Source organism: Crinia signifera, unplaced genomic scaffold, assembly GCF_055691185.1.
Source record: "Crinia signifera unplaced genomic scaffold, ASM5569118v1 HAP2_SCAFFOLD_323, whole genome shotgun sequence".
Taxonomy (NCBI): Eukaryota; Metazoa; Chordata; class Amphibia; order Anura; family Myobatrachidae; genus Crinia; species Crinia signifera.
Window position 1 is genome coordinate 99,634 of NW_028142216.1, and position 25,640 is coordinate 125,273.

Genomic DNA, 25,640 nt, shown 5'->3' on the forward strand with positions numbered 1-25,640 from the left:
AATAGTTGCGTGCCTCACCCAAGTCTATGTGATTATCTCCCAGCGCGTGAGAAACTATTATATTAAAAAGACCTCACCGCTAGTCCGCTTAATATAAGAGAATATCTACTCTTTTTCTATTGCCTACGGTACAAAAAACACTTACATATTGGGGTTGTGGTGATCAGGGGGTCACTCTGAGTCAGGGGAACATCCTCCCCTTTTTTATTAGTGTGATTGTTGTATGTCTTGGTTTTATTTCGCAAAAATTTTAAATGTATACCCAATAAAAGTTATGTATTATGAGTTCAACTTATTCTTAGGTGCACCAGCGAAAGGCATTCTTCCTGTTTTTCTATCCTTGTAAACTCCATGCTTATGGTAGCACACCCTCATTATCTACATGAAATTATTATAATTATACCTGTATCTGGGAGGGTCCTTTAAGCTATATGAAAACGTTACTAACCTGTGCGACTGACATATCTCTTTCCTTCAATTCTATCTAACGCTCTGTCTAGGAGATACTGCCATAAACCCTGGGTCTATCTAATGCTCTATCTAGGTGATACTGCCATAAACCCCAAGTCTATCTAATGCTCTATCTAGGTGATACTGCCATAAACCCCAAGTCTATCTAATGCTCTATCTAGGTGATACCACCATAAACCCTGGGTCTATCTAACGCTCTGTCTAGGAGATACTGCCATAAACCCCAAGTCTATCTAATGCTCTATCTAGGTGATACCACCATAAACCCCGGGTCTATCTAATGGTCTGTCTAGGTGATACTGCCATAAACCCTGGGTTTGTCTAATGCTCTGTCTAGGTGATACCACCATAAACCCTGGGTCTATCTAATGCTCTATCTAGGTGATACTGCCATAAACCCCAAGTCTATCTAATGCTCTATCTAGGTGATACCACCATAAACCCCGGGTCTATCTAACGCTCTGTCAAGGTGATACTGCCATAAACCCCGGGTCTATCTAATGGTCTGTCTAGGTGATACTGCCATAAACCCTGGGTCTATCTAATGCTCTGTCTAGGTGATACCACCATAAACCCCGGGTCTATCTAATGCTCTAACTAGGTGATACCACCATAAACCCCGGGTCTATCAAATGCTCTATCTAGGTGATACCACCATAAACCCCGGGTCTATCTAACGATCTGTCTAGGTGATACCACCATAAACCCCGGGTCTATCTAACGATCTGTCTAGGTGATACTGCCATAATCCCCGAGTCTATCTAACGCTCTGTCTAGGTGATACTGCCATAAACCCCGGGTCTATCTAATGCTCTGTCTAGGTGATACTGCCATAATCCCCGAGTCTATCTAACGCTCTGTCTAGGTGATACTGCCATAAACCCCGGGTCTATCTAATGCTCTGTCTAGGTGATACTGCCATAATCCCCGAGTCTATCTAATGCTCTGTCTAGGTGATACCACCATAAACCCCGGGTCTATCTAATGCTCTGTCTAGGTGATACTGCCATAAACCCCGGGTCTATCTAATGCTCTGTCTAGGTGATACTGCCATAATCCCCGAGTCTATCTAACGCTCTGTCTAGGTGATACTGCCATAAACCCCGGGTCTATCTAATGCTCTGTCTAGGTGATACTGCCATAATCCCCGAGTCTATCTAATGCTCTGTCTAGGTGATACCACCATAAACCCCGGGTCTATCTAATGCTCTGTCTAGGTGATACCACCATAAACCCCGGGTCTATCTAATGCTCTATCTAGGTGATACTGCCATAAACCCCAAGTCTATCTAATGCTCTATCTAGGTGATACTGCCATAAACCCCAAGTCTATCTAATGCTCTATCTAGGTGATACCACCATAAACCCTGGGTCTATCTAACGCTCTGTCTAGGAGATACTGCCATAAACCCCAAGTCTATCTAATGCTCTATCTAGGTGATACCACCATAAACCCCGGGTCTATCTAATGGTCTGTCTAGGTGATACTGCCATAAACCCTGGGTTTGTCTAATGCTCTGTCTAGGTGATACCACCATAAACCCTGGGTCTATCTAATGCTCTATCTAGGTGATACTGCCATAAACCCCAAGTCTATCTAATGCTCTATCTAGGTGATACCACCATAAACCCCGGGTCTATCTAACGCTCTGTCAAGGTGATACTGCCATAAACCCCGGGTCTATCTAATGGTCTGTCTAGGTGATACTGCCATAAACCCTGGGTCTATCTAATGCTCTGTCTAGGTGATACCACCATAAACCCCGGGTCTATCTAATGCTCTAACTAGGTGATACCACCATAAACCCCGGGTCTATCAAATGCTCTATCTAGGTGATACCACCATAAACCCCGGGTCTATCTAACGATCTGTCTAGGTGATACCACCATAAACCCCGGGTCTATCTAACGATCTGTCTAGGTGATACTGCCATAAACCCCGGGTCTATCTAATGCTCTGTCTAGGTGATACTGCCATAATCCCCGAGTCTATCTAACGCTCTGTCTAGGTGATACTGCCATAAACCCCGGGTCTATCTAATGCTCTGTCTAGGTGATACTGCCATAATCCCCGAGTCTATCTAATGCTCTGTCTAGGTGATACCACCATAAACCCCGGGTCTATCTAATGCTCTGTCTAGGTGATACCACCATAAACCCCGGGTCTATCTAATGCTCTGTCTAGGTGATACTGCCATAATCCCCGAGTCTATCTAACGCTCTGTCTAGGTGATACTGCCATAAACCCCGGGTCTATCTAATGCTCTGTCTAGGTGATACTGCCATAATCCCCGAGTCTATCTAACGCTCTGTCTAGGTGATACTGCCATAAACCCCGGGTCTATCTAACGCTCTGTCTAGGTGATACTGCCATAATCCCCGGGTCTATCTAATGCTCTGTCTAGGTGATACCACCATAAGCACTGACTCATCTAATGCTCTGTCTAGGTGATGCCATCATACGTTGCGATCAGTTGTCTCTCCTACTTCAGTGGGTGTGCGACTTTCAGACTCGGCATAGAGAAGATGGAGAACTTGTGGCTTTTGATGTCCTTTGTGGGGATTTGAACTTTGACAATTGCTCCTCAGGTGAGTGTATTCTCTGGTTTTGGACTGACTGTATAATGCTTGCAGAACTGGATGTTTCTATGGTTTCTGGACAGACACCTGCCCACACTGGCTATGACCCTGACGATAATGGACCAGGTTCCAGTCTCATGGGACCTGGCCAAATGGGGAGTGACTCTTGCCATCATTTACTGATTCTACCCACTGCGCAGTGATGGGTATAGATGGGTCCAAAGGAGCCAGGGCCCATAAAAAAAATGTCAACACAGTGTGCTGGCTCCTCCCCCCCTATGCCCCCACCACAGCTCAGTTTAGAAAAATGTTCCCTCAGGAGAGGATGCACACTCTGGAGCTCCTGAGATTTTTCTTTAGTTTATTTTAGTTTTGTTTATTTGGGCATGCTGTTTGGGCAGACAGCATGCCTGTGACGTGGGACCTTAGGGGTGGGTGGATACCGACCTCATTAGGTGCTGCTCCGATCCCTGCTGACAGAACCCAGTTCTGGCACGGTTAGTGTACGGCTGGGCATAGCGCCCATGCACACACACCTGCAGCATGCTGCACACCCCTACATGTCAGAGTGGTGAGCTCATACCAGGTGCCCCACTAGGGGGGTCCCCTGGTTTTACATTGTGCGGCATTCGTGCAGGTGGGCATATGGACCCTCTTTGGGGGGGGATCCCATACCCCACCTCACTTTCCTCTGTTTTTTACAGTTTTGCCAGTATAATCACCTCAGTAGCTCCGGCGCCATTACAGGGGGTGGAGCTACCTTAGAACGGGAACTGCAGCCCTCAGCGCCATTTCCTCAGCAGAGGGCAGCTCTCCAGTTATAAGCAGATCACTGGTACAGGGATGAGTTGCTAAAAGGGCTTGCTTGCTTTCTGTATGTATGTGTTTATGTATGTATGTATGTATATTCATGTATGTATATGTGTATTATTTCTGATATCAGTTTACAGTACATGTGTAATAGCACGGCGCCTGTTACGTAGTTAGCGTAGCATCCCTGTCAGAATCAGCGTAGTGTTCGCGTGGCCAGTGTAGTTAGCGTAGTCAGTCAAAAGTAGCATACTATTCCCACGGCCGCTTAGCGTAGTCAGCGTCCCTGTCAGAAGTAGCGTAGTGTTTCCCGTGGCCAGCGTAGTCAGCGTCCCTGTCAGATTCAGCATAGTGTTCCCGAGGTTAGCATAGTCAGTCAGCATTACGCAGTTACCGTAGTCAGTCAGAGGTGAAGGTGAAGTGACTGGGGAATGGCTGCAGAACCTCTCACGATGTTTAACCTGCCGCAGACAGCAGCACCATTTGCTGCCACTGACACAAAACTGTGTTAATGGATACCCAACGCACTTGAGTATGAAGGAGAGCATGTGGTTCTGCCACATTGAAGCCTGCTGAAAGAAGATAAGTTTCCGTGCGGCACATTGGTTTCTGCAGTGGCGTGTGGTGGGGTGAGGCAGGTGAGGGAAAAATAGTTGAGGTGGACGAGAGTCTGTTTGTATAGAGAAAAAGTCATGTCGGACGTGTGCTGCCTCAACAGTGGTTGTTTGGAGGCCTATCCAGAGACACCGGTGAGTGTTTTATAATGCCTGTGGACAGACGTGACGCCAGCACCATGATGGCAGTCATCAACAAATATATAGAACCTGGGATGACTATATATTCGGATTGCTGGTGTGCATATAACACTCAACAGCTGGCGCAGGCAGGGTACCACCATGCACGGGTAAACCACCGCTATAATTTTGTTAATCCGGAGACTGGGGTTCATACGCAAAACATTGAACGCCTTTGGGGATCTTGTAAGTGGCGTAACAAAAGGCAAAGGGGCACTGCATGGCAACATCTGAACCAGGACCCAGGTTGGTCCTGACGAAGCTCTCAGCGAAGCGTGCGCTGACCACACACCTCGTGTGTGAACCCCCATGTCCCCTTCCCCACATACAATGCATTTTGATCTGCTTAGATAGGGTGTTACGACTGCTCTCCGGCGTTCTGGAGTTATACTTCCAGAGGAGCGGCGCATTATGTCTGCTACTGCTTCCTCCTAGTGAGCCGCACCTGGGCTGGTATCGGCGATAACACGCACACCGCTAGAATCTCCCTCATTGGAGATTGCCACGTGTATGCGGTACAGAACCTGGGTATAGAGTGACCATTACACCTTTGGCACCATACCCAGATCGAGCCCAGTTAGTCAGCCGATTTCTCATAATAAATTGTCTAACGAGTGTGACAGATAAAAACCTGTTAGACATTATACACAGGTTTCCATATGAGAAAATATACCACCCATATATACTCAGCCTTACCCTACGAATAGCCAGTGTATGTGTCATTGTGGCAATCACTAAAATAGGAAATAAAAGCTGGAGAAATCTTCTCCATAGAATAGTCACCGCCACTAGTACACAGATTTTGGAATTTACCCTCAGAAAAACTCTGTCAGACAGAACCTGAAATATCTGACTGGGAATAGCAATTAATAGGCTTGGATGGGGACCACTGCTTTGAAGTCAGATATCTCCGGTTCCCAAGGGCCGATTTTTTAAATTCTTGTACCCATGGAAAGAGGAGACACTCAGCTTTCAGACTATCTAACACACCTGTCTATATTGTATGATTGATTAACTGAATGAAATATAAAGGCATTGGGTGTCCCACGTTGTAGGGGTAGAAATATCCCGTTTTAACCACATGTCTGTGTGTATATGTCATATGTCTGTGTTTTATTTAGCTTTTTAGAATGCTATTAATAAAAGTTACATTTTATTGTTAAATTCTCCTTGGTGCGCCACATAGCAACAATCTTCCTGTTTTTCTTTTCCTTGTCATATTCCATGTCCAGTAGCAGCACACCCTCCTCCCCATAATAATAATTTACGGGAATCACAATAAGAGGGAACTGGTTTCTCCCCTTTTTTTGTGCTTCAGTCTAAAAAGATGTAGTGTGAGGAGGCGCATAAAAATTAAACTACTGCGCATGCAGCAGGTGGGGGGCATGTCAAAATTCCCGGCGGGTGGTGCACCATTTATATGCAGTTGCACTGAGCCCCTTTAAACCCCTTAGGACCCGGTGCACTGGTGACAGTACCTGCTACTATTAGAAAGCTGCTTTACCTTACCCCACCCCATGCATATCAAATGAGAGGGGAGCCGTTCACTGCGCTCATTAGATATGCATGGCGATCTGACAGCGAGCAGCAGCGGAGGTAATGCGGGTTAAGAAAATACAGGCTGCATTGGGAGAGATTGTTGTGGGAGCACTTCCAGCTGTCCCACTCCCTTTCGGCAGCCCCGTCTATGCACCGCAGGATAATCCTGGGCTGGGCCACATGAGATGGGGGTGAGGTGTCAGAGAGGAGAATGGGGGTGAGGAGAAAGCCAGCGGTAAACATACTTACGAGCGACGGACTCCCAGGCTCTCCAGCACCAGTCCCCAGCGTCGTCCTCCTGGCTCCCTTCAGCACTTGCATCAGGGTGTGTGAGGTCCAGAAAATGGTGCCACGCTCGCCTCTGAGCAGTGTGAGGTCCAGAAAACGCTCGCCTCCGAGCAGTGTGAGGTTCAGAAAACGTATTTAATCGAAAATAACGCGACCAATTTGCAAATCATTTAACAATTTTGATAAATGGGGCCCTTAGTGATGTAACTTTGTACACCGATGCTATATATGTTGGAGCTATGTTATTTACATAAAAGTTGACTGTAATCTGTTGCATAATCAGGTTAATGTTTCATAGAGAAAGCAAAAAGAAATATATTATACAATTGCTTTATATTTGTATTATGAGCATCAATTATTATTTTATATAGATGACCGCTTAGAGCAAAAGCACAAGTTATTCTCCGTGTACAAGGATCCCTGCAGAGACTGCGCAGGAAGGGACCGTCCGGGAGCTGTCGGTGAGTAAGAACACACTGCCCCAGTACCTGTATGTGGCATTAGGGCAAACCGGGTGGAGGTTTGTGGCTGACACAGGAGGACGAGTGATTGTCTCTTCTACAGAGCAACTACATATACATAAGGATAGAAATAACCTAAAGACTGTACAAAGAAGGGCAACTAACAATGACACATATCATATACATATATCAGGGGTATTACCAGGTACAGGAGACATCACAGGGAGAGAAGTATTAGGACACGGGGACATGCGCTGACACTGGGGACATGATAGAGACTGTCACATATATCAGGGGTATCACCAGGTACAGGAGGGGACATCACAGGGAGAGAAGTATTAGGACACGGGGACATGCGCTGACACTCCGGACATGATAGAGACTGTCACATATATCAGGGGTATTACCAGGTACAGGAGGGGACATCACAGGGAGAGAAGAATAAGGACACAGGGACATGCGCTGACACTGGGGGACATGATAGAGACTGTCACATATATCAGGGGTATTACCAGGTACAGGAGGAGACATCACAGGGAGAGAAGTATTAGGACACGGGGACATGCGCTGACACTGGGACATGATAGAGACTGTCACATATATCAGGGGTATTACCAGGTACAGGAGGGGACATCACAGGGAGAGAAGTATTAGGACACGAGGACATGTGCTGACACTGGGGACATGATGGAGACTGTCACATATATCAGGGGTATTACCAGGTACAGGAGGGGACATCACAGGGAGAGAAGTATTAGGACACGGGGACATGCGCTGACACTGGGGACATGATAGAGACTGTCACATATATCAGGGGTATTACCAGGTACAGGAGACATCACAGGGAGAGAAGTATTAGGACACGGGGACATGCGCTGACACTGGGGACATGATAGAGACTGTCACATATATCAGGGGTATTACCAGGTACAGGAGACATCACAGGGAGAGAAGTATTAGGACACGGGGACATGCGCTGACACTGGGGACATGATAGAGACTGTCACATATATCAGGGGTATTACCAGGTACAGGAGGAGACATCACAGGGAGAGAAGTATTAGGGCACAGGGACATGCGCTGACACTGGGACATGATAGAGACTGTCACATATATCAGGGGTATTACCAGGTACAGGAGACATTACAGGGAGAGAAGTATTAGGACACGGGGACATGTGCTGACACTGGGGACATGATGGAGACTGTCACATATATCAGGGGTATTACCAGGTACAGGAGGTGATATCACAGGGAGAGAAGTATTAGGACACGAGGACATGCGCTGACACTGGGGACATGATGGAGACTGTCACATATATCAGGGGTATTACCAGGTACAGGAGGGGACATCACAGGGAGAGAAGTATTAGGACACGGGGACATGCGCTGACACTGGGGACATGATGGAGACTGTCACATATATCAGGGGTATTACCAGGTACAGGAGGGGACATCACAGGGAGAGAAGTATTAGGACACAGGGACATGCGCTGACACTGGGGGACATGATAGAGACTGTCACATATATCAGGGGTATTACCAGGTACAGGAGGGGACATCACAGGGAGAGAAGTATTAGGACACGGGGACATGCGCTGACACTCCGGACATGATAGAGACTGTCACATATATCAGGGGTATTACCAGGTACAGGAGACATCACAGGGAGAGAAGTATTAGGACGCAGGGACATGCGCTGACACTGGGGACATGATAGAGACTGTCACATATATCAGGGGTATTACCAGGTACAGGAGACATCACAGGGAGAGAAGTATTAGGACACAGGGACATGCGCTGACACTGGGGACATGATAGAGACTGTCACATATATCAGGGGTATCACCAGGTACAGGAGGGGACATCACAGGGAGAGAAGTATTAGGACACGGGGACATGCGCTGACACTGGGGACATGATGGAGACTGTCACATATATCAGGGGTATTACCAGGTACAGGAGGGGACATCACAGGGAGAGAAGTATTAGGACGCAGGGACATGCGCTGACACTGGGGACATGATAGAGACTGTCACATATATCAGGGGTATTACCAGGTACAGGAGACATCACAGGGAGAGAAGTATTAGGACACGAGGACATGCGCTGACACTGGGGACATGATAGAGACTGTCACATATATCAGGGGTATTACCAGGTACAGGAGACATCACAGGGAGAGAAGTATTAGGACACGGGGACATGCGCTGACACTGGGGGACATGATAGAGACTGTCACATATATCAGGGGTATTACCAGGTACAGGAGGAGACATCACAGGGAGAGAAGTATTAGGACACGGGGACATGTGCTGACACTGGGGACATGATAGAGACTGTCACATATATCAGGGGTATTACCAGGTACAGGAGGAGACATCACAGGGAGAGAAGTATTAGGACACGGGGACATGCGCTGACACTGGGGACATGATAGAGACTGTCACATATATCAGGGGTATTACCAGGTACAGGAGACATCACAGGGAGAGAAGTATTAGGACACGGGGACATGCGCTGACACTGGGGACATGATAGAGACTGTCACATATATCAGGGGTATTACCAGGTACAGGAGGGGACATCACAGGGAGAGAAGAATAAGGACACAGGGACATGCGCTGACACTGGGGACATGATAGAGACTGTCACATATACAGTATCAGGGGTATTACCAGGTACAGGAGGAGACATCACAGGGAGAGAAGTATTAGGACACGAGGACATGTGCTGACACTGGGGACATGATAGAGACTGTCACATATATCAGGGGTATCACCAGGTACAGGAGGGGACATCACAGGGAGAGAAGTATTAGGACACGGGGACATGCGCTGACACTGGGGACATGATGGAGACTGTCACATATATCAGGGGTATTACCAGGTACAGGAGACATCACAGGGAGAGAAGTATTAGGACACGGGGACATGCGCTGACACTGGGGACATGATAGAGACTGTCACATATATCAGGGGTATTACCAGGTACAGGAGACATCACAGGGAGAGATGTATTAGGACACGGGAACATGCGCTGACACTGGGGGGACATGATAGAGACTGTCACATATATCAGGGGTATTACCAGGTACAGGAGGAGACATCACAGGGAGAGAAGTATTAGGACACGGGAACATGCGCTGACACTCCGGACATGATAGAGACTGTCACATATATCAGGGGTATTACCAGGTACAGGAGGGGACATCACAGGGAGAGAAGTATTAGGACACGGGAACATGCGCTGACACTGGGGGGACATGATAGAGACTGTCACATATATCAGGGGTATTACCAGGTACAGGAGACATCACAGGGAGAGAAGTATTAGGACACGGGGACATGCGCTGACACTGGGGACATGATAGAGACTGTCACATATATCAGGGGTATTACCAGGTACAGGAGACATCACAGGGAGAGATGTATTAGGACACGGGAACATGCGCTGACACTGGGGGGACATGATAGAGACTGTCACATATATCAGGGGTATTACCAGGTACAGGAGGAGACATCACAGGGAGAGAAGTATTAGGACACGGGAACATGCGCTGACACTCCGGACATGATAGAGACTGTCACATATATCAGGGGTATTACCAGGTACAGGAGGAGACATCACAGGGAGAGAAGTATTAGGACACAGGGACATGCGCTGACACTGGGGACATGATAGAGACTGTCACACATATCAGGGGTATCACCAGGTACAGGAGGGGACATCACAGGGAGAGAAGAATAAGGACACAGGGACATGCGCTGACACTGGGGACATGATAGAGACTGTCACATATATCAGGGGTATTACCAGGTACAGGAGGAGACATCACAGGGAGAGAAGTATTAGGACACAGGGACATGCGCTGACACTGGGGACATGATAGAGACTGTCACACATATCAGGGGTATCACCAGGTACAGGAGGGGACATCACAGGGAGAGAAGTATTAGGACACAGGGACATGCGCTGACACTGGGGACATGATAGAGACTGTCACACATATCAGGGGTATCACCAGGTACAGGAGGGGACATCACAGGGAGAGAAGAATAAGGACACAGGGACATGCGCTGACACTGGGGACATGATAGAGACTGTCACATATATCAGGGGTATTACCAGGTACAGGAGGGGACATCACAGGGAGAGAAGAATAAGGACACAGGGACATGCGCTGACACTGGGGACATGATAGAGACTGTCACATATATCAGGGGTATTACCAGGTACAGGAGGGGACATCACAGGGAGAGAAGTATTAGGACACGGGGACATGCGCTGACACTGGGGACATGATGGAGACTGTCACATATATCAGGGGTATTACCAGGTACAGGAGGAGACATCACAGGGAGAGAAGTATTAGGACACAGGGACATGCGCTGACACTGGGGACATGATAGAGACTGTCACACATATCAGGGGTATCACCAGGTACAGGAGGGGACATCACAGGGAGAGAAGTATTAGGACACAGGGACATGCGCTGACACTGGGGACATGATAGAGACTGTCACACATATCAGGGGTATCACCAGGTACAGGAGGGGACATCACAGGGAGAGAAGTATTAGGACACAGGGACATGCGCTGACACTGGGGACATGATAGAGACTGTCACACATATCAGGGGTATCACCAGGTACAGGAGGGGACATCACAGGGAGAGAAGAATAAGGACACAGGGACATGCGCTGACACTGGGGACATGATAGAGACTGTCACATATATCAGGGGTATTACCAGGTACAGGAGACATCACAGGGAGAGAAGTATTAGGACACGAGGACATGCGCTGACACTGGGGACATGATGGAGACTGTCACATATATCAGGGGTATTACCAGGTACAGGAGACATCACAGGGAGAGATGTATTAGGACACGGGGACATGCGCTGACACTGGGGACATGATAGAGACTGTCACATATATCAGGGGTATCACCAGGTACAGGAGGAGACCTCACAGGGAGAGAAGTATTAGGACACGGGGACATGTGCTGACACTGGGGACATGATAGAGACTGTCACATATATCAGGGGTATTACCAGGTACAGGAGGAGACATCACAGGGAGAGAAGTATTAGGACACGAGGACATGCGCTGACACTGGGGACATGATAGAGACTGTCACATATATCAGGGGTATTACCAGGTACAGGAGGGGACATCACAGGGAGAGAAGAATAAGGACACAGGGACATGCGCTGACACTGGGGACATGATAGAGACTGTCACATATATCAGGGGTATTACCAGGTACAGGAGGGGACATCACAGGGAGAGAAGAATAAGGACACAGGGACATGCGCTGACACTGGGGACATGATAGAGACTGTCACATATATCAGGGGTATTACCAGGTACAGGAGGGGACATCACAGGGAGAGAAGAATAAGGACACAGGGACATGCGCTGACACTGGGGACATGATAGAGACTGTCACATATATCAGGGGTATTACCAGGTACAGGAGACATCACAGGGAGAGATGTATTAGGACACGGGGACATGCGCTGACACTGGGGACATGATGGAGACTGTCACATATATCAGGGGTATTACCAGGTACAGGAGACATCACAGGGAGAGATGTATTAGGACACGGGGACATGCGCTGACACTGGGGACATGATAGAGACTGTCACATATATCAGGGGTATCACCAGGTACAGGAGGAGACCTCACAGGGAGAGAAGTATTAGGACACGGGGACATGTGCTGACACTGGGGACATGATAGAGACTGTCACATATATCAGGGGTATTACCAGGTACAGGAGGAGACATCACAGGGAGAGAAGTATTAGGACACGGGGACATGCGCTGACACTGGGGACATGATAGAGACTGTCACATATATCAGGGGTATTACCAGGTACAGGAGACATCACAGGGAGAGAAGTATTAGGACACGGGGACATGTGCTGACACTGAGGACATGATAGAGACTGTCACATATATCAGGGGTATTACCAGGTACAGGAGGGGACATCACAGGGAGAGAAGTATTAGGACACGGGGACATGCGCTGACACTGGGGACATGCTAGAGACTGTCACATATATCAGGGGTATTACCAGGTACAGGAGACATCACAGGGAGAGAAGTATTAGGACACGGGGACATGCGCTGACACTGGGGACATGATAGAGACTGTCACATATATCAGGGGTATTACCAGGTACAGGAGACATCACAGGGAGAGAAGTATTAGGACACGGGGACATGCGCTGACCCTGGGGACATGATAGAGACTGTCACATATATCAGGGGTATTACCAGGTACAGGAGGTGACATCACAGGGAGAGAAGTATTAGGACACGAGGACATGCGCTGACACTGGGGACATGATAGAGACTGTCACATATATCAGGGGTATTACCAGGTACAGGAGGAGACATCACAGGGAGAGAAGTATTAGGACACGAGGACATGCGCTGACACTGGGGACATGATAGAGACTGTCACATATATCAGGGGTATTACCAGGTACAGGAGACATCACAGGGAGAGATGTATTAGGACACGGGAACATGCGCTGACACTGGGGGGACATGATAGAGACTGTCACATATATCAGGGGTATTACCAGGTACAGGAGGAGACATCACAGGGAGAGAAGTATTAGGACACGGGAACATGCGCTGACACTCCGGACATGATAGAGACTGTCACATATATCAGGGGTATTACCAGGTACAGGAGGGGACATCACAGGGAGAGAAGTATTAGGACACGGGAACATGCGCTGACACTGGGGGGACATGATAGAGACTGTCACATATATCAGGGGTATTACCAGGTACAGGAGACATCACAGGGAGAGAAGTATTAGGACACGGGGACATGCGCTGACACTGGGGACATGATAGAGACTGTCACATATATCAGGGGTATTACCAGGTACAGGAGACATCACAGGGAGAGATGTATTAGGACACGGGAACATGCGCTGACACTGGGGGGACATGATAGAGACTGTCACATATATCAGGGGTATTACCAGGTACAGGAGGAGACATCACAGGGAGAGAAGTATTAGGACACGGGAACATGCGCTGACACTCCGGACATGATAGAGACTGTCACATATATCAGGGGTATTACCAGGTACAGGAGGAGACATCACAGGGAGAGAAGTATTAGGACACAGGGACATGCGCTGACACTGGGGACATGATAGAGACTGTCACACATATCAGGGGTATCACCAGGTACAGGAGGGGACATCACAGGGAGAGAAGAATAAGGACACAGGGACATGCGCTGACACTGGGGACATGATAGAGACTGTCACATATATCAGGGGTATTACCAGGTACAGGAGGAGACATCACAGGGAGAGAAGTATTAGGACACAGGGACATGCGCTGACACTGGGGACATGATAGAGACTGTCACACATATCAGGGGTATCACCAGGTACAGGAGGGGACATCACAGGGAGAGAAGTATTAGGACACAGGGACATGCGCTGACACTGGGGACATGATAGAGACTGTCACACATATCAGGGGTATCACCAGGTACAGGAGGGGACATCACAGGGAGAGAAGAATAAGGACACAGGGACATGCGCTGACACTGGGGACATGATAGAGACTGTCACATATATCAGGGGTATTACCAGGTACAGGAGGGGACATCACAGGGAGAGAAGAATAAGGACACAGGGACATGCGCTGACACTGGGGACATGATAGAGACTGTCACATATATCAGGGGTATTACCAGGTACAGGAGGGGACATCACAGGGAGAGAAGTATTAGGACACGGGGACATGCGCTGACACTGGGGACATGATGGAGACTGTCACATATATCAGGGGTATTACCAGGTACAGGAGGAGACATCACAGGGAGAGAAGTATTAGGACACAGGGACATGCGCTGACACTGGGGACATGATAGAGACTGTCACACATATCAGGGGTATCACCAGGTACAGGAGGGGACATCACAGGGAGAGAAGTATTAGGACACAGGGACATGCGCTGACACTGGGGACATGATAGAGACTGTCACACATATCAGGGGTATCACCAGGTACAGGAGGGGACATCACAGGGAGAGAAGTATTAGGACACAGGGACATGCGCTGACACTGGGGACATGATAGAGACTGTCACACATATCAGGGGTATCACCAGGTACAGGAGGGGACATCACAGGGAGAGAAGAATAAGGACACAGGGACATGCGCTGACACTGGGGACATGATAGAGACTGTCACATATATCAGGGGTATTACCAGGTACAGGAGACATCACAGGGAGAGAAGTATTAGGACACGAGGACATGCGCTGACACTGGGGACATGATGGAGACTGTCACATATATCAGGGGTATTACCAGGTACAGGAGACATCACAGGGAGAGATGTATTAGGACACGGGGACATGCGCTGACACTGGGGACATGATAGAGACTGTCACATATATCAGGGGTATCACCAGGTACAGGAGGAGACCTCACAGGGAGAGAAGTATTAGGACACGGGGACATGTGCTGACACTGGGGACATGATAGAGACTGTCACATATATCAGGGGTATTACCAGGTACAGGAGGAGACATCACAGGGAGAGAAGTATTAGGACACGAGGACATGCGCTGACACTGGGGACATGATAGAGACTGTCACATATATCAGGGGTATTACCAGGTACAGGAGGGGACATCACAGGGAGAGAAGAATAAGGACACAGGGACATGCGCTGACACTGGGGACATGATAGAGACTGTCACATATATCAGGGGTATTACCAGGTACAGGAGGGGACATCACAGGGAGAGAAGAATAAGGACACAGGGACATGCGCTGACACTGGGGACATGATAGAGACTGTCACATATATCAGGGGTATTACCAGGTACAGGAGGGGACATCACAGGGAGAGAAGAATAAGGACACAGGGACATGCGCTGACACTGGGGACATGATAGAGACTGTCACATATATCAGGGGTATTACCAGGTACAGGAGACATCACAGGGAGAGATGTATTAGGACACGGGGACATGCGCTGACACTGGGGACATGATGGAGACTGTCACATATATCAGGGGTATTACCAGGTACAGGAGACATCACAGGGAGAGATGTATTAGGACACGGGGACATGCGCTGACACTGGGGACATGATAGAGACTGTCACATATATCAGGGGTATCACCAGGTACAGGAGGAGACCTCACAGGGAGAGAAGTATTAGGACACGGGGACATGTGCTGACACTGGGGACATGATAGAGACTGTCACATATATCAGGGGTATTACCAGGTACAGGAGGAGACATCACAGGGAGAGAAGTATTAGGACACGGGGACATGCGCTGACACTGGGGACATGATAGAGACTGTCACATATATCAGGGGTATTACCAGGTACAGGAGACATCACAGGGAGAGAAGTATTAGGACACGGGGACATGTGCTGACACTGAGGACATGATAGAGACTGTCACATATATCAGGGGTATTACCAGGTACAGGAGGGGACATCACAGGGAGAGAAGTATTAGGACACGGGGACATGCGCTGACACTGGGGACATGCTAGAGACTGTCACATATATCAGGGGTATTACCAGGTACAGGAGACATCACAGGGAGAGAAGTATTAGGACACGGGGACATGCGCTGACACTGGGGACATGATAGAGACTGTCACATATATCAGGGGTATTACCAGGTACAGGAGACATCACAGGGAGAGAAGTATTAGGACACGGGGACATGCGCTGACACTGGGGACATGATAGAGACTGTCACATATATCAGGGGTATTACCAGGTACATGAGGGGACATCACAGGGAGAGAAGTATTAGGACACGGGGACATGCGCTGATACTGGGGACATGATAGAGACTGTCACATATATCAGGGGTATTACCAGGTACAGGAGGAGACATCACAGGGAGAGAAGTATTAGGACACGGGGACATGTGCTGACACTGGGGACATGATGGAGACTGTCACATATATCAGGGGTATTACCAGGTACAGGAGACATCACAGGGAGAGAAGTATTAGGACACGGGGACATGCGCTGACACTGGGGACATGATAGAGACTGTCACATATATCAGGGGTATTACCAGGTACAGGAGGAGACATCACAGGGAGAGAAGTATTAGGACACGAGGACATGCGCTGACACTGGGGACATGATAGAGACTGTCACATATATCAGGGGTATTACCAGGTACATGAGGGGACATCACAGGGAGAGAAGTATTAGGACACGGGGACATGCGCTGACACTGGGGACATGATAGAGACTGTCACATATATCAGGGGTATTACCAGGTACAGGAGGGGACATCACAGGGAGAGAAGTATTAGGACACGGGGACATGCGCTGACACTGGGACATGATAGAGACTGTCACATATATCAGGGGTATTACCAGGTACATGAGGGGACATCACAGGGAGAGAAGTATTAGGACACGGGGACATGCGCTGATACTGGGGACATGATAGAGACTGTCACATATATCAGGGGTATTACCAGGTACAGGAGGGGACATCACAGGGAGAGAAGTATTAGGACACGGGGACATGTGCTGACACTGGGGACATGATAGAGACTGTCACATATATCAGGGGTATTACCAGGTACAGGAGGGGACATCACAGGGAGAGAAGAATAAGGACACAGGGACATGCGCTGACACTGGGGACATGATAGAGACTGTCACATATATCAGGGGTATTACCAGGTACAGGAGGAGACATCACAGGGAGAGAAGTATTAGGACACAGGGACATGCGCTGACACTGGGGACATGATAGAGACTGTCACATATATCAGGGGTATTACCAGGTACAGGAGGGGACATCACAGGGAGAGAAGAATAAGGACACAGGGACATGCGCTGACACTGGGGACATGATAGAGACTGTCACATATATCAGGGGTATTACCAGGTACAGGAGGGGACATCACAGGGAGAGAAGTATTAGGACATGGGGACATGCGCTGACACTGGGGACATGATAGAGACTGTCACATATATCAGGGGTATTACCAGGTACAGGAGACATCACAGGGAGAGAAGTATTCGGACACGGGGACATGCGCTAACACTGGGGACATGATAGAGACTGTCACATATATCAGGGGTATTACCAGGTACAGGAGACATCACAGGGAGAGAAGTATTAGGACACGAGGGCATGCGCTGACACTGGGGGACATGATAGAGACTGTCACATATATCAGGGGTATTACCAGGTACAGGAGGTGACATCACAGGGAGAGAAGTATTAGGGCACAGGGACATGCGCTGACACTGGGGACATGATAGAGACTGTCACATATATCAGGGGTATTACCAGGTACAGGAGGAGACATCACAGGGAGAGAAGTATTAGGACACGGGGACATGTGCTGACACTGGGGACATGATAGAGACTGTCACATATATCAGGGGTATTACCAGGTACAGGAGACATCACCGGGAGAAAAGTATTAGGACACGGGGACATTCGCTGACACTGGGGACATGGTAGAGACTGTCACATATATCAGGGGTATTACCAGGTACAGGAGACATCACAGGGAGAGAAGTATTAGGACACGGGGACATGCGCTGACACTGGGGACATGATAGAGACTGTCACATATATATCAGGGGTATTACCAGGTACAGGAGGAGACATCACAGGGAGAGAAGTATTAGGACACAGGGACATGCGCTGACACTGGGGGACATGATAGAGACTGTCACATATATCAGGGGTATTACCAGGTACAGGAGACATCACAGGGAGAGAAGTATTAGGACACGAGGACATGTGCTGACACTGGGGGACATGATAGAGACTGTCACATATATCAGGGGTATTACCAGGTACAGGAGGAGACATCACAGGGAGAGAAGTATTAGGACACAGGGACATGCGCTGACACTGGGGGACATGATAGAGACTGTCACATATATCAGGGGTATTACCAGGTACAGGAGACATCACAGGGAGAGAAGTATTAGGACACGGGGACATGCGCTGACACTGGGGGACATGATAGAGACTGTCACATATATCAGGGGTATTACCAGGTACAGGAGACATCACAGGGAGAGAAGTATTAGGGCACGGGGACATGCGCTGACACTGGGGGACATGATAGAGACTGTCACATATATCAGGGGTATTACCAGGTACAGGAGACATCACAGGGAGAGAAGTATTAGGACACGGGGACATGCGCTGACACTGGGGACATGATAGAGACTGTCACATATATCAGGGGTATTACCAGGTACAGGAGGAGACATCACATGGAGAGAAGTATTAGGACACGGGGACATGCGCTGACACTGGGACATGATAGAGACTGTCACATATATCAGGGGTATTACCAGGTACAGGAGACATCACAGGGAGAGAAGTATTAGGACACGGACATGCGCTGACACTGGGGACATGATGGAGACTGTCACATATATCAGGGGTATTACCAGGTACAGGAGGAGACATCACAGGGAGAGAAGTATTAGGACACGAGGACATGCGCTGACACTGGGGGACATGATAGAGACTGTCACATATATCAGGGGTATTACCAGGTACAGGAGGAGACATCACAGGGAGAGAAGTATTAGGGCACGGGGACATGCGCTGACACTGGGGACATGATAGAGACTGTCACATATATCAGGGGTATTACCAGGTACAGGAGACATCACAGGGAGAGAAGTATTAGGACACGAGGACATGTGCTGACACTGGGGACATGATAGAGACTGTCACATATATCAGGGGTATTACCAGGTACAGGAGACATCACAGGGAGAGAAGTATTAGGACACAGGGACATGCGCTGACACTGGGGACATGATAGAGACTGTCACATATATCAGGGGTATTACCAGGTACAGGAGACATCACAAGGAGAGAAGTATTAGGACACGAGGACATGTGCTGACACTGGGGACATGATAGAGACTGTCACATATATCAGGGGTATTACCAGGTACAGGAGACATCACAGGGAGAGAAGTATTAGGACACGAGGACATGTGCTGACACTGGGGACATGATAGAGACTGTCACATATATCAGGGGTATTACCAGGTACAGGAGACATCACAGGGAGAGAAGTATTAGGACACAGGGACATGCGCTGACACTGGGGACATGATAGAGACTGTCACATATATCAGGGGTATTACCAGGTACAGGAGGAGACATCACAGGGAGAGAAGTATTAGGACACAGGGACATGCGCTGACACTGGGGACATGATAGAGACTGTCACATATATCAGGGGTATTACCAGGTACAGGAGGAGACATCACAGGGAGTGAAGTATTAGGGCACAGGGACATGCGCTGACACTGGGGACATGATAGAGACTGTCACATATATCAGGGGTATTACCAGGTACAGGAGGGGACATCACAGGGAGAGAAGTATTAGGACACGAGGACATGCGCTGACACTGGGGACATGATAGAGACTGTCACATATATCAGGGGTATTACCAGGTACAGGAGACATCACAGGGAGAGAAGTATTAGGACACGAGGACATGTGCTGACACTGGGGACATGATAGAGACTGTCACATATATCAGGGGTATTACCAGGTACAGGAGACATCACAGGGAGAGAAGTATTAGGACACGGGGACATGCGCTGACACTGGGGACATGATAGAGACTGTCACATATATCAGGGGTATTACCAGGTACAGGAGGAGACATCACAGGGAGAGAAGTATTAGGACACGGGGACATGTGCTGACACTGGGGACATGATGGAGACTGTCACATATATCAGGGGTATTACCAGGTACAGGAGGAGACATCACAGGGAGAGAAGTATTAGGACACGGGGACATGCGCTGACACTGGGGACATGATAGAGACTGTCACATATATCAGGGGTATTACCAGGTACAGGAGGAGACATCACAGGGAGAGAAGTATTAGGACACGAGGACATGCGCTGACACTGGGGACATGATAGAGACTGTCACATATATCAGGGGTATTACCAGGTACAGGAGACATCACAGGGAGAGAAGTATTAGGACACGGGGACATGCGCTGACACTGAGGACATGATAGAGACTGTCACATATATCAGGGGTATTACCAGGTACAGGAGACATCACAGGGAGAGAAGTATTAGGACACAGGGACATGCGCTGACACTGGGGACATGATAGAGACTGTCACATATATCAGGGGTATTACCAGGTACAGGAGACATCACAGGGAGAGAAGTATTAGGACACGAGGACATGCGCTGACACTGGGGACATGATGGAGACTGTCACATATATCAGGGGTATTACCAGGTACAGGAGACATCACAGGGAGAGAAGTATTAGGGCACAGGGACATGCGCTGACACTGGGGGACATGATAGAGACTGTCACATATATCAGGGGTATTACCAGGTACAGGAGACATCACAGGGAGAGAAGTATTAGGACACAGGGACATGCGCTGACACTGGGGACATGATAGAGACTGTCACATATATCAGGGGTATTACCAGGTACAGGAGGAGACATCACAGGGAGAGCAGTATTAGGACACAGGGACATGTGCTGACACTGGGACATGATAGAGACTGTCACATATATCAGGGGTATTACCAGGTACAGGAGACATCACAGGGAGAGAAGTATTAGGACACGGGGACATGCGCTGACACTGGGGACATGATAGAGACTGTCACATATATCAGGGGTATTACCAGGTACAGGAGGAGACATCACAGGGAGAGAAGTATTAGGACACGAGGACATGCGCTGACACTGGGGACATGATAGAGACTGTCACATATATCAGGGGTATTACCAGGTACAGGAGGAGTCATCACAGGGAGAGAAGTATTAGGACACGAGGACATGCGCTGACACTGGGGACATGATAGAGACTGTCACATATATCAGGGGTATTACCAGGTACAGGAGGGGACATCACAGGGAGAGAAGTATTAGGACACGGGGACATGCGCTGACACTGGGGACATGATAGAGACTGTCACATATATCAGGGGTATTACCAGGTACAGGAGACATCACAGGGAGAGAAGTATTAGGACACAGGGACATGCGCTGACACTGGGGACATGATGGAGACTGTCACATATATCAGGGGTATTACCAGGTACAGGAGGGGACATCACAGGGAGAGAAGTATTAGGACACAAGTACATGCGCTGACACTGGGGACATGATAGAGACTGTCACATATATCAGGGGTATTACCAGATACAGGAGGTGACATCACCGGGAGAGAAGTATTAGGACACGGGGACATGCGCTGACACTGGGGACATGATAGAGACTGTCACATATATCAGGGGTATTACCAGATACAGGAGGTGACATCACAGGGAGAGAAGTATTAGGACACGAGGACATGCGCTGACACTGGGGACATGATAGAGACTGTCACATATATATCAGGGGTATTACCAGGTACAGGAGGAGACATCACAGGGAGAGAAGTATTAGGACACGGGGACATGCGCTGACACTGGGGACATGATAGAGACTGTCACATATATCAGGGGTATTACCAGGTACAGGAGGTGACATCACAGGGAGAGAAGTATTAGGACACGAGGACATGCGCTGACACTGGGGACATGATAGAGACTGTCACATATATCAGGGGTATTACCAGGTACAGGAGGAGACATCACAGGGAGAGAAGTATTAGGACACGGGGACATGCGCTGACACTGGGGACATGATAGAGACTGTCACATATATCAGGGGTATTACCAGGTACAGGAGACATCACAGGGAGAGAAGTATTAGGACACGGGGACATGCGCTGACACTGGGGACATGATAGAGACTGTCACATATATCAGGGGTATTACCAGGTACAGGAGGGGACATCACAGGGAGAGAAGTATTAGGACACGAGGACATGCGCTGACACTGGGGACATGATGGAGACTGTCACATATATCAGGGGTATTACCAGGTACAGGAGGAGACATCACAGGGAGAGAAGTATTAGGACACGGGGACATGCGCTGACACTGAGGACATGATAGAGACTGTCACATATATCAGGGGTATTACCAGCTACAGGAGACATCACAGGGAGAGAAGTATTAGGACACAGGGACATGCGCTGACACTGGGGACATGATGGAGACTGTCACATATATCAGGGGTATTACCAGGTACAGGAGACATCACAGGGAGAGAAGTATTAGGGCACAGGGACATGCGCTGACACTGGGGACATGATAGAGACTGTCACATATATCAGGGGTATTACCAGGTACATAGTTACATAGTAGGTAAGGCTAAAAAAAGACCTGCGTCCATCTAGTTCAACCTGGTATAGATATCCATTGCTGATTTGGTAGGTTCTGGTATTTTACAGACAATTTATATTTCTTATTTGTACCCATGGATGTTTTTCTCCAGTAAATGTTTGTCCAACTTTGCCTTGAACGCATTTAATGAGCCAGCCGTTACCACCTCTCTGGGAAGAGAGTTCCAGAGTTTGACTGTTCTGACCGTAAAGAAATTCTTTCTACTAGCTGAATGAAATCTTTTTTCGGTACTTATGTAATATCTGGGCTCCCATTTTTCTTATGAGACCGCGTCCCCTCGCGGGGCTCGCTGCGCTCGCCACGCTTCGGGCACGGTGGCTCGCTGCGCTCGCCACACTATATAAAATCAACTCCATGCGTAGTTGGATAGTAGGGGTATGAAAAAATGGGGTGCATTTAACATGGGAGCCCAGATAATACATAAGCACCCTTTTCTCTTCTAATCTATACTCATGCCCTCGTGTCCTAGATTCCTTTCTAGTAGAAAAGAGGGTGTGTGACAGTTCCTTATATTGGCCCTTGATATACTTGTACATGTTGAGCATGTCCCCCCTTAAACGTCTCTTTTCTAATGTAAATAGTCCCAAATTGCTTAATCTCTCCCTGTAGCTTAAATTCTCCATTCCCCTAATAAGCTTTGTTGCTCGCCTTTGGACTTTTTCTAATTCTATGATGTCCTTTTTATAGTGTGGGGCCCAGAACTGCACTCCGTACTCGAGGTGAGGTCTCACCAATGCTTTATATAGTGGCATAATTACCCTTGAGTCCCTAGTTTCCATTCCCCTCTTAATACATGCCAGAATTTTGTTGGCCTTTTTTGTAGCTACATTACAATGGGCACTACATCCCAGTTTGCTGTCTATTTGGACTCCTAGATCCTTTTCAAGTATGGAATTACCCAGTTCCTCTCCGCTAAGGTTGTAACTTGCACACTGGTTGTGTCTCCCAAGGTGCATAACCTTACATTTATCTACATTGAACCTCATCTTCCATTTTTTTGCCCACTCATCTAGAATTGCAAGATCATTTTGAAGCATGGTGAAATCTTCTGATGATTTGATGACTTTGCTAAGTTTTGTATCATCCGCAAAGATTGATACATTGCTGATTAACCCTATCCCAATATCGTTAATAAAAATGTTAAACAAAATGGGCCCCAAAACCGAACCCTGGGGCACTCCACTTAGTACCGGTATCATATCTGATACGGCACCATTCACAACCACTCTTTGTTCTCTATTACATAGCCAATTCCCTACCCATCTGCAGATATTTTCACCCAATCCTAAGTTCTCCATTTTATTAATCAATCTCTTTTGTGGGACAGTATCAAATGCTTTAGCGAAATCTAGGAAAATCACATCTACAGCATTTCCATTATCGAGGTTTTTGCTAACCTCTTCATAGAAACTAAGTAGATTAGTTTGGCATGAATGATTTTTCACGACTTTTTTGGCTCCTGATTGGCCGCTAGGCGGCCAATAGAAATCATCCTGAGGAGAGGCGCCGAGTATGAAATATCTCAGCATCTCTCCTCAGTGTGATGCGGACAGTGCGGGGACCGGCGACAGCTTGAAGAATACCTGGACTACGGCGGACCAAGAGAAGACCTCTTCAGCACAGGACCAGGTGAGTAGGATTTCCTTCCACAGCTCCAACATGGATTACTTCGGACCCGGACACCGCCATGGACCTGGAGGACGACACGGACCGCCGACATGGACCTGGAGGACGACACAGGACACCAGGACAGAGGGCTACCTACGGGATCAAGATAGGTAAGTATCAGTATGTGTGTAATGGATGTATTAAAGTTTTATTTTTCTTATGTGTCAGTGTGTGTTTATTTAACTCTTTTTTTAACTGTGGAACTAGAAGACCCAGCGGGCCCTTTAATGTCCCGCAGGCTGGGACTTGTGGTTCTCCAAGTCCCAGCTTGTGGGGGAGGCTTGCTGGGACTCATAGTTCCACAGTTTTAAACAATAGTTTTTTCATCTATTTTTTTTACACAAAGATTAGTCCGGTGACCACAGCCCAGGGTCACCGGGGACAGCACCAGGCTTCAGCCTGGTCAGGTAAGTCCTGGGGGGGGGACCGGTCAGGGGGTTAATGTTTTGGCCGCGGGACCTTATATAATAAGTGTCCCCCGGCTGTGACATTTCCCTGCTGGCTGGTTGTGCCTGGGGCTGGTTCTTAAAATACGGGGGACCCCTACTCATTTTGTCCCCCGTATTTTGGGAACCAGCCCCGGACCTGGAGCCTGGGGCTGGTTGTTAAAAATCGGAGAACCCCTATTTGTCGGGTTCCCTGATTTTTAATTACCGGCCATGGCTCTTTCAGCCTGGTGCTGGTTACA

General features: G+C 48.4%; 1 protein-coding gene across 1 annotated transcript in view; it reads left to right on the forward strand.

Annotated features, from left to right (window-relative positions):
• The window catches only part of LOC146055092 (sphingomyelin phosphodiesterase 5-like), a 114,005-nt gene extending 89,931 nt beyond the window's left edge, over window positions 1–24,074 (forward strand). The window contains exons 4-6 of the mRNA XM_083168196.1: window positions 2,920–3,060; window positions 6,854–6,943; window positions 23,972–24,074. Of these exons, the coding sequence (XP_083024322.1) occupies window positions 2,920–3,060; window positions 6,854–6,943; window positions 23,972–24,030 (290 nt within the window). The 3' untranslated portion in view covers window positions 24,031–24,074. The remainder of the gene's footprint in view (window positions 1–2,919; window positions 3,061–6,853; window positions 6,944–23,971) is intronic.
• Window positions 24,075–25,640: the final 1,566 nt, after the last annotated feature.